The sequence below is a fragment of the Leguminivora glycinivorella genome, chromosome 13 (assembly GCF_023078275.1).
Source record: "Leguminivora glycinivorella isolate SPB_JAAS2020 chromosome 13, LegGlyc_1.1, whole genome shotgun sequence".
NCBI lineage: Eukaryota > Metazoa > Arthropoda > Insecta > Lepidoptera > Tortricidae > Leguminivora > Leguminivora glycinivorella.
Genome location: NC_062983.1, coordinates 18,225,771 through 18,236,964, shown reverse-complemented (window position 1 = coordinate 18,236,964; position 11,194 = coordinate 18,225,771). Strand labels below are relative to the sequence as shown.

Genomic DNA, 11,194 nt, shown 5'->3' with positions numbered 1-11,194 from the left:
AAATACAAAAATATTGTTTGTTAATGAAACATCGGATTTATCATGTACAGCACTTAAAAGTTTAATGTTCATAAAAATACACACTTCATTAACAAGAAACGAATCAAAATATATAAAAAATGAATGTTGTACTTATAATAAAACATGCAAGTAGGTAAAAGTCACAAAAAAAAACTGCTCTGCTGCTTTCGCTAGCTCGTAATCACATGTGTTGATTCAGTTAGGAGGTCGAACTAGTTTCGGTTCTACCTCAGAGATGGCGGGGGGCGCCAAGCCTTCGGTAATTGTGTCATATACTTGGAAATTTCGACCCTTGCTTTCGTGATCCGATGGCCGAGTGGTTTTACAGGCATCCGTCCGGTTAACGGAGTACGCTGGTTCGATTCCAGCTCGGAACACTTGGAGGCCTTGGTCACTTTTTCTTTGTATATGACATTTATTTAAAAAAAAAAACTGGTAGAAATGACTAGCGTAAAAAAGATAAGATACGATTAATTCACAGTTGGACGTCTATAAAATTTTACTATTACTATTTCATTAACTTCAAAGTATATACGCACTGTACGGTCACCGGCAATAAATCGCACAAAAAGAAGGCCGCAAAAGCCATAAGTGCATGTAAGATGCAGCCTTGTTTTTGTACGATATTATTGCCGGCGACTGTAAGGCTAGGTCTGCGTATAGTGCGTATGGACATGGACAGTACACGCATGCACCCTACGAAGATGTGAACAACATCACGCGACATAGATGGGGTCGTTGAGTTTAACCCATTCGCCGGGCGGCGAGCGCAGCGCCATCTGCAGCCCCATGCGCGGGGAGTTGCCGGCCGAGCGCCGCACCTCGGGGTCCTCGATTTGACGGTAGCTGGGAAGTAAAAAGGGTTGTAATTGTCAAAGATTTACATAGATGGCGCCTTATAGCTTGAGCTCGGTTTCACGTTATGTTCTATGAAAGTGGCTAAAAACGGGCAAAAAAAAAACCAAAATTTTGAGACATTTATAGGGATTGACGGTGCAAGCTATGATGGATGGTCCCATCGGTGATTGTTTGTGAAGTGATAACTGTCGACAGATAATTATAAAGTAATTCAATATTTTCTGAATGAATTACCTCTTTAATGTTTCCAGCGGTTGCGTGTTGGGGTTGCGGACGCCTGTCTCCGGGTCGATAGTAGTCAACACACATCTGAAATAGATATTTATTATTTAAAACCTGTTACCTGTGACCCGTGTGGTAACGGGTTAAGAATTCCACCACCCCCTTTCTTCCCGTGGGTGTCGTAGAAGGCGACTGTGGGATATGGGTTAAATTGTGGCGTAGGCGAGAGGCTGGCAACCTGTCACTGCAATGTCACAATTTCGTTTTCTTTCAACCTTATTTGCCAAGAGTGGCACTGTAACTTTAGCAGTTTCATGTGCTCTGCCTACCCCTTTAGGGGAAACAGCTAGGCGTGATTGTATGTATGTATGTAAAACCTGTTAAGGCCTAGGACCAAAGGACACCGGTTTGTGATTTACAGGCCTGTGTTGAGGTTACTGATGCTTCGTTTATCAAGTTGGATGGTTGTTATTACCTAGTACATGGCTTCAGGATCTCAAACACGACGTTCCCTATCTTAAGGAACTTCCAGTTGTCTTCAGCATAAGCTTGAGCCCCTTGTAGTATGAAGTTGGGACGGAAGAAGTGGTGCGACACACGGTCTGTGAGCTGCAGGCGTGTGTTGAGGTCTTCGACTGATGCTTCGTTTATCAAGTTGAATGGGGTTTCATCAGGAAGTGCGCCCTGGAAAATAGTTTGAATTTAGTTTAGTTAGGTACTCTCACAACAGTCGGTTATGTTTAGAATCTTTTACTAGCTCGGTGCTCAAAATTTAGCGCGAAACCCAAGTTAAATATTGTTTAATACCAAAAATAATGAGTTTTGAATCAATATCTTTAACTATATATTCTACAACATTATACGATTTGTGCGTTTTGTTACTCCCCTGTCTTAATAATACTAACAGTAACACGTGCTATGCTTACCGTATCATTCTTAGTAAACTTGTAGATTTTGTTAGTGCTGCTTCTAAGTTCCCTGGGCTGCTGCGTAGCGTAGTACACTAGGCGGAAAGTGCTGGACGGGCGACCCAGATGTCTGCAAACATTTTACATATGAAACAGAAAAGTATAGGTATGTGCATGTGCCATCCTTATTCAAGTGACAAGGATAGGAGAACACACTTTGGCTTCAAAGTAAAAAAAAGAAAAGAAAAGAAGATTGCGATATATTGATTTGTTTTAAAAATCATACCTTTCTGGTGTACCATTAACAAGACGTCACCAGCGTTAAAATCGTCTTATTTATAAAGTCGATACCTAACGTCTGTGATAACTTTAGATAAGTCCTGCACGGGAAGCATGGTCGCGCGATAGACGATAAAATAGCAGGCCTTCCCTATCGCACTATTTGTACTTACAAATAGTGCGATAGGGACGGCCTGCTATTTTATCGTCTATCGCGCGACTATGCTTCCCGTGCTGATTTACTTTTAACAACCACCGGTTATCGTTATCGCCTGTCCAAAACATGTCAAATGTCAATATCTTAACAAATGTAATATATTATTATAATCGTCCTATGGCGCAATCACAATCGGTTGTTAATCGCATAAAATAGATTCTACTTTCAGTTTTAAATATTTATGACGCAGGAAGACCCAAACCACGGGCCACATAGATAGGTACCCAAACTCAATGAGATTGCGTTGTTTTCATCAAGTTTAAGTTTGGGGAAAGCCCCAATTATATTAATTTCATTACAAACTATTTAAAGTCTACTTCCGTGTCTTTTTGAGCGTCGAAGGCACCCTGCTTTGGCTCGCGTAGGGACGTCGGGTTTCGTCGGACTCGAATTTACACCGCGTACGGCGATTTGATACATTTGCCACATTAATAATTTATTAATAATTACAACAAAACCTGCACTATTGAAGAACCATAGGTACATACTTGTTAAACCATTCTGAGACTTCCTTGCCGCAGTCAAAGACCGGCACTGGCACACCCCACACCTTGGCTTCAGTAGGCTTCTGAAGCGCGATCACCTGTAAAGAAATTAATAATTATTAACTTGCAAGATTATAATGTCACAGATAACAGGTAACTTAACTAACTCAGGAGGTTACGGAATATTAGATGATGTGTAAGGAATGTTGTCTCGACCCTTTTTTAACCTTATAACCGCTTTGAATTTTTCACTGAGCCGTGCGCGTGTTGTGTCGCAGCGAGTAGTACGAACTTATACGGAGATTTTACTTATTTAGCAGACTTCTAAATGCAAAATGAACTCAATATTGTGTATCATATATATCGGTCTGCAGCGGTTAAACGGCGCAAATTGGTATATTTTGTTCGTTTGGTACACAATTAAATTATAAAAAAAAAAAAAAATAAATAAAGCTACACAATTCTGGGAATTCTGTGTTATATAGAATTTCCAAAACTTACAACGATCAGTTCAGTGATATCGACCCATTCGTACATAATAACAAAAAATCGTTTAAAACCGCATTAGCGAATAAAATTGATAGTGATTAATTGAAGGAGTAAACACACACACACACACACGCGCACGCACGCACGCGCGCACACACACACACACACACACACACACACACACACACGCGCACGCACACACACACACACACACACACACACACGCGCGCACGCACGCACGCACGCACATAAGTTTGTAACGCATACTATATAATATGTAGTTTTTAATTATCTAGCATCTAAGCCATCCGTATTCTTTCATTTGTAATATGTTAGGGAGACCAGGGGCCCGTTTCTCGAAAGGTACAAGCCTTGTATTACAAGTGCGCGAACTGTCAAATCGTATGGGTTGTCATGGAAACACACTTGTAATACAAGGCTTGTACCTTTCGAGAAACGGGCCACTGTTATTGGCTTCATTTTTGTATCCTAGTCTTAAGCCTATGTTCTTTTGTTAAAGCTGTTGGTCTTCTAATAAAATAAAATAAAATTTTTCTCACCTCTGCCAAATTGACGTGCACGGGCGGGACCTGCTTGTCGTGCTTGTGTGTGAGCGTGAGTACAGAGCTGCGCACACACGGGGACACCAGCAGCATCTCCGGGTACGCTCGCGCTGTGACGAAGTTGTCCTTCTCATCTATCACCATCAGAACTCTGGAAGGATAAAGGCATGGTTTCAGGATGGGAATGAAGTGACAAATGTTACGAGAGGACTCTTAAATTAAAAAGAAATTGAAGAAAACTCCACCACAAAGACAGCTGATCTTATTTCATTATTGTAATGCGTCGGGTCGCCCAGGATCGTGAAAAGTGGAAGATTCTTCTAAGAGCCCTATGTCCCTAGTGAGGGATAACAGGAACACATCATCATCATCATCAATGCGTCGGGATTCGGGAAGTTACCCAGAGATGAGCACTCTCCCGTCTCCAGTATCTCAGGACCGCACGTAAGTATAGATTTTCTGCAGCGTGACACCTGGGTCTATTCTGTGGCCTCTGTGGGTATCATCTACTTTATCTTACCTGTCTTACCACCCATCCTTCAGTCCCAAGGTCGAGCATTCCCCCGTTTCCAGTACCACAGGGCCGCACGACCGGGTAAGTGTAAATCTACAGTAACGTGCCGACTTGCGTCCTCTCTGTGGGTATTTTTGGGTTGCTCTTGCTCCTTTAGTAGAAGCATCAGTTAGGTATAGAATAGTCTAGAACAATAAATATCTTACCTGTCTCTCAACCACCCATCCTTCAGTCCCAGAGTCGAGCATTCCCCCGTCTCCAGTACCACAGGGCCACACGACTTGATCGGGTAAGTGTAGATCTTCTGTAGCGTGCCGACTTGCGTCCACTCCGTGGGTATCCTCGGCTTGCTGCGTTGGTAGATGTGGTAGGCGCAATACGCGCTGCCGAGCACGCCGGCGGTCACGGCTGCAGCTGTGGTGTAGGGAGCTGGAACGGGACATTTTTTAGGGTTCCGTAGTCAACTAGGAACCCTTATAGTTTCGCCATGTCTGTCTGTCCGTCCTACTAGGAAGCTGAAATTTGGTACCAATATGTATATCAATTACGCCTACAAAGTGGTAAAATAAAAAGTGGAAAAAAATGTTTTGTTAGGGTACCCCCCCTACATGTAAAGTGGGGACTGATTTTTTTTTTCATTCCAACCCCAACGTGTGATATATTGTTGGATAGGTGTTTAAAAATGAATAACGGTTTACTAAAGTCGTTTTTTGATAATATTAATATTTTCGGAAATAATCGCTCCTAAAGGAAAAAAAAGGTGTGCCCCCCCCTCTAACTTTTGAACCATACGTTTAAAACATATGAAAAAAATCACAAAAGTGGAACTAGTTTTTGAGAAAAATACGGAAAACTACGGAACCCTACACTGAGCGTGGCCCGACACGCTCTTGGCCGGTTTTTATTGCAAGGAGAAGATTAGATCATCTGAACAACGTTAGTAACATTCCTCTTTTTACGACCTTGGGTCGGTTGCATTGCACGAAACCATCTGTCCCCGCGATTTTTTTTCTATAAGGAGTTCTATAGATATCTGCTGCGTGGCTTGATGTGTCTGTTAACTATGGTTGTTTCAACTGACCCTAATAGTTTTATTTGCTATGATATGTCAATGGGAAAATGTACCGTGTGTCAATTTTTGTATTTTTCCTATTAAAACAGACTAGTGAAATACCTAATAGGTACCTACTCATTAAAAACAAATTTGACTCTGCCCGTTTAGTACGTATTTCGTTTTATATAAGCACAAAGCTGAATAAATAATTGCATTGTAAGATTTATAAGTTGAATAAAGGTTATTTCCAAATGTCATTGACAACAATATGAACGCAGTTAATTAAAGATATGCAAGAGTAAACAGAGTTATTTAAGTCTGTTTAGGAAAGCTACATATTATCTCTCGAATCGAAATAAAGCCCTCATCACACAATGTGCATTTGATTTAACCGCCAATTATTTTCGTCTTTACCTTTACTAAAGACATATGTAACTCCGTATAGACAGCTAGATAAAGTCGAAGAAAAAAACGTACCTCAAAACCATATAGAAAAAGGTGCGGTGACCTAGATGGCGATACACCTTTGGGGGACGCTCGGCTAGACGGCGCTAATATTAATATTTGACATTTTAATTTAACACATATCAAGCTAATAATATGGGACAAATTGTCAAAACTGAGGTTTAAAAGTTTTAAGCCTGTGTCGAGAGATGGCTGTCTATGCACTGTGATTGTGATTACACATTTTACTTTGACAGTAACTGTGTGCGTGAGTGCGTGTGGATTGAGTGAGCACCTTCCGAAAAAAAAAATATGCTGATCATTTAGTAAAAGTTCTAAAACAATTGTAAAACGAATCTCTGAATTTGTAAATCAAAAGATAACAGTCATTAACCAGCCGGCGTATCATGCTGCCAATTTAATCACTTATCCACGTGGATAAAGCATCCGTCACGCTTTAGCAAGTATGTCAGTGTGAGAGTGACAGATGTCTTATCCACGTGGATAAGTGATAAAATTGGCAGCATGATACGCCGGCTGTGCTCACTCAGTTCTCACAAACTACCAACGAAAACAGTGAATGTATTCATTTAACATATAATATTTATATACTAACATTTAGTAAAAAATATGCCATCTTACCTCTATAAATTTTAGATCACCTAGTGACGTATTTAATTTTTTACAAATAGTTTCTTATGCTCACTCAATCCTCACACTTTCAAAGAGCCGAATTTTGATAAAAAACATAAGATTTAGACCGCTATTATATGTGTATAGTTTCGTAAAAGTGAAATGGGAATTTTAAAATACAAAACGAACCACTAACGTGTCAGGTTTTTTTATAATAAATTTTTTGTGAGTGCTCACTCAATCCACACGTTTTGAGAAAGTTAAAAATGTAAATATCTTAAGATTTGTAGCACCACAGACACACCACAGACTTGATCCTCTTTGATTATCGGAATGCTCAGCAAGACTGCTGAGAGATCATTAAAATATGCAGTATGGTAGTCGTCGTAATTGTGAAGACACTTCATAATCATCTATAGGTATCATATGTCTTCCTTCTGATTGTCTAGCACAACTTGTCGCGCGCGAGTCCATATAGAAGTCGCGCTTGATGTATGGACTCGCGCGCGACAAGGCAAGTTGTGCTAAAGGGTCAGAGGTTCCGTTGTAATGAACTTGTTTACTCCCCCTTATCGCGGTTGTTTTGGGTCAATGATACGTCTGGCGATGTTACGGAAGGGTACTTTGACGTTCCCGGGACCTCGACTTACAGCAAGGAGACATAGATTAATTACTTAATGAAAAAATCTTTCTCACCGTAAATTTATAGGATGGAAAGAAAGCTATATGTGAATTAAGCGAGTTATATCTGTGCCCTCAGTGTGGCTCGGGTCTTAAACCGAGGTGATGTGCAATGTGCGGCAGACTATTTACTAACATGTGATGAGATAAGAAGTTTGATATAGATGAGGCTCCAAGAGGATGTTCGTTTGCAAAAAAAATTACATAGATTTTGCTTTATATTCGTAAACTACTCAATAAGCCCTTTCTTTTGATACCCTACACGGCATGATTTGAAGAAAAATTGTTTTTTGTTTGTATGCAATTTTTAATTGGCGGGGTGGGGGGACGGGGACCACAAAACTGCTTGGCAACATCTGTTTATATGATGTCTGGGACCTATACAATATATATCAGAAGTCAGAATGAGGTGCGCTAAAATTAATAATTGTGGAAAAATATAAACTATAAGATGGGTCCCCCGAGCATCATCATTCATCAGTAGGTACCTAATATAACCTACATAAAACGCCTACCTAGTTTACCTAATCGCTTTATGCTCTCTCTGTCTGCTACGCTACGATACACTAAAGAAGCTTAAGCGATTGTGATAGGTACGGATGATTTGTGTTACGTGATTAGATAGGTCCGTAAAGGTGTGTTTGCAAGAATTAATTTAGTTGGCATGTCGGCCAAAACGTTATGGCTTCGGGTCACTTGACACTTTCATATGACCCAACTATAATTATTGTTATGCACTCAGTTGTCAGTTTATACTTAAATATCTTACTAAACGAGTAAGTTTAGGCAGAGATGTAGTGTTATAGAGGATTAATATAAAGTTCGCTTGTTGTTGCTAACGCATTCAATAAAGTTACTCAATTTCTTCCACTGTTACAGTAAATCAGAATACTTACTAATATTAATAATAAAATTGTTCAAATCTGAATATAAATTTAAAAATAAAAAATATAAATAAGAACCCTTACCGTAGTTAGACATTCCTCCACTATGACTGTAGGTATATATACAAAATAACAAAACAATACAATAGAAGACGCGAGACGGCAATACCGCGCTGTTCCGCGCTCACGACTAATGATAATGCACCAGCACCACCAGACTCGTTTGTGCTTGGATAATCGCTAGCAAAAACTATCTGGCATTTTTTTATAAACAAACACTATATAAAACGTTTTTTAGACTAAAGTCTTGCGTTGACAATAAACGCGTTGGTTTGGATTTAGGTTAGGGGCGTTTTAATAAAATTCATAAAATACCAGTTAGCGATAGTAGATCTTAGTATAATTTTAATAAGGTCTTGGAATGGTTCGATGGACGGTCATTGCTACCCGCCTATTTGGATGTGTACCACGTGGTGCCAGTCGCTGGCCGGCGCGCGCATTAACGCCGGGCGTGAGGATTTGAGGAAACGTCAATGACTGAGGAATTTGAGCTAAAGAATGGCATAAAAAAATTATAATAAGTAATACTTAATGTTCAATTTATTTCATTTACATCGTACTGTGCTTATTTTTAAATAAATGTATCAAAATAAAAAAAAGATCAAAATTAATGATTTAAGTACTTAAAATGTGTAAACTACTTGTGTCGTTGACTGTACATGTTAATTTACCCATTTAGTACGTAGATGTTTGTCACAGAGGCAAAAATACATTGCATAATTTATTATTGATTGTCCATGAGATCTAATTTGTTATTAGTGTTACAATACCTGCTGGGTTTAGATTCAAATATTGTCAGGCGAAAAGAGACACTCTTTATATTTAGTTTTTGTAATTTAATGATTGTATCATCCTCATCCTCCTTGCGTTATCCCGGCATTTGCCACGGCTCATGGGAGTTGTATAATGTTAGTAACATTTTAATTAACTATTATATCGGGTCAGTAAACCAAGTCAAATTCAATTTGAATTAAAGTCAAATTCAATTTAATTAGCTGGTCAAATTTAATAAAATTAAATACCCACATTTTGAAAACCATCGGTTACATACCTACAACTCTACAGAGCTATGTAAGTATAGATATTAACATATGTTTAAGGAAAAATACAGAAGATTTTATCATTAATTTAATATTTATGATTACTCTTTTTCCGTTAATACATAATTACTTCTACTTCATAATTAACCTCTTTACTAAGTACCTAATCACAATTTAAAACTCAGTAGGCATTACATATATTTAAATTAAAGGAAAAATGGAAAAATTCACACCTCCGGCAGGACTCGAACCTGCGACCTCTGGCCTTGCCGGGGCCATCGCGCTTCCAACTGCGCCACGGAGGCCTGTTGGATGTGTGCGAATTGATCCATGCCTTCCCTCAATCCTCAACCGCCTTAGGGTGGCGTCATAGCAAACATCTACCCGTAAGAATAGATCTTAACAGGCAAGGCCAAAGGTCGCAGGTTCGAGTCCTGCCGGAGGTGTGAATTTTTCCATTTTTCCTTTAATTTAAATATATGTAATATCGCTCGCAGACGTTTCTGCATGATAAAAAACAAATTGAGTAGGCGTTAGTTATATTAACGAGTAACAAGTAGCACAAGTTAATTTGTATAGAGAGATTTAATTTTTTACATTTTTATAGTTTCACATAGGGTTGCAAAAAAACGGTTTTTTTTCTGGCTTGAAAAAAAAACATGAAAAAAAACCGTAAAAAAAAACAGTTTTTTTTCTGGAGTATGTTTTTTTTCTAAAGTACGAAATCTCAATATTTGCAAAGTAGTTAATACTTTTATACGGTTTTTTATTAGACTTAATGTTAACTATTAAACGAATTTAATCAAATAACTTTAATTTCTGCTCTTATAAAAGTAACATTTAAGAAATCTGTAGTTGGTAGTTATCACTATTTACTGTTGGCAACACCACCGCCTCTCCACGCTACACGCAGCATCGGGGATTCCCCAATAAACGTTTGTATACTGAACGTTAATTGAATTAAAATGTACGTTATTGTTATTGAAACACGTTACAACTCACGAAAAACCGTTATTGTCGTATTATTTGTTCATCTGAAAAAAAAACATATTTAGAAAAAAAACCAGGGTGCTCGGTTTTTTTTTCATAATTCTGAAAAAAAAAACATTTGGTTTTTTTTCTATTTACAACCCTAGTTTCACATAAAACATTTTTGGTGAAAATATCCTAATACTTAGCAATATAAACACAGTGACAGAACAATATCCCTGTCATTATTTCTTACTTTATAATTCACAAGAAAATTGAAATCACTTTTAGGTTCTTACAAGTGAATCAAAATTCATAATAAATAAAATAAAATAAAATAAAAAATAAAAAAGCCTTTTATTTCTTGCATTCTTACAACGTCAATAATTCTTAAAGATTTGGTTATATTAATTTCATTTAAATTCGGTCTATTATAATTATAATTACTAATTTATTACATATGTATAATTAATTATGTCAAATATAGTTCCATACGTCATTTGTTTGCAAGAACCCCTTCTCGGGTGAAGGCCTCCTCCAGAGTAAGCCAGTTGGATCTGTCTTGGGCTTTTTGTATCCAGTTTTTTCCTGCCACCTTAACTATCTCGTCCGACCATCGCGTGTATGGTTTTCCGCTAGCACGTTTTCCTTGCGGTCCTGGCCATATGGTTATTTGTTTCGCCCATCTGTTCGACTTCATCCTGGCGACATGGCCTGCCCATCTCCATTTTTGCTTTTTTGCGTACTGTAGCGCGTCTATCACCTTGGTTTTAGATCGGATAATGCTGTGATTGATTTTTTGGATTTTTCTAATATTAGTAATACTTCTCTCCACACTTCTTTGGCATGTCGTTATTTTTGTTTTAATATTTT

The 11,194-nt window shown here is 38.4% G+C and overlaps 1 protein-coding gene and 1 non-coding gene across 2 annotated transcripts; both read right to left on the bottom strand.

The window, feature by feature from the left end:
- Positions 1–329: 329 nt before the first annotated feature.
- Positions 330–8,491, bottom strand: LOC125232939 (mitochondrial amidoxime reducing component 2-like). Its single transcript, XM_048138787.1, has 8 exons — positions 8,337–8,491; positions 4,763–4,985; positions 4,040–4,193; positions 2,994–3,088; positions 2,028–2,139; positions 1,577–1,785; positions 1,114–1,188; positions 330–867 (listed from the first exon to the last, which is right to left on the bottom strand). Exons 1-8 carry the CDS (start codon positions 8,347–8,349, stop codon positions 738–740), a joined length of 1,011 nt encoding a protein of 336 aa, XP_047994744.1. The 5' UTR covers positions 8,350–8,491; the 3' UTR covers positions 330–737.
- A 1,091-nt stretch (positions 8,492–9,582) lies between these two features.
- On the bottom strand, positions 9,583–9,657 carry Trnaa-ggc. Its single transcript has one exon. It is a non-coding gene; the product is annotated as a tRNA-Ala (tRNA).
- Positions 9,658–11,194: the final 1,537 nt, after the last annotated feature.

Excerpts from the sequence above, each read along its gene's own strand:
- LOC125232939 (XM_048138787.1), bottom strand. Across the intron at positions 4,194-4,762 it reads GATGGGTGGTTGAGAGACAG|AGTTCTGATGGTGATAGATG; the intron begins GTAAGATATTTA and ends TTATCCTTCCAG. Across the intron at positions 1,786-2,027 it reads AGTTTACTAAGAATGATACG|GGCGCACTTCCTGATGAAAC; the intron begins GTAAGCATAGCA and ends ACTATTTTCCAG.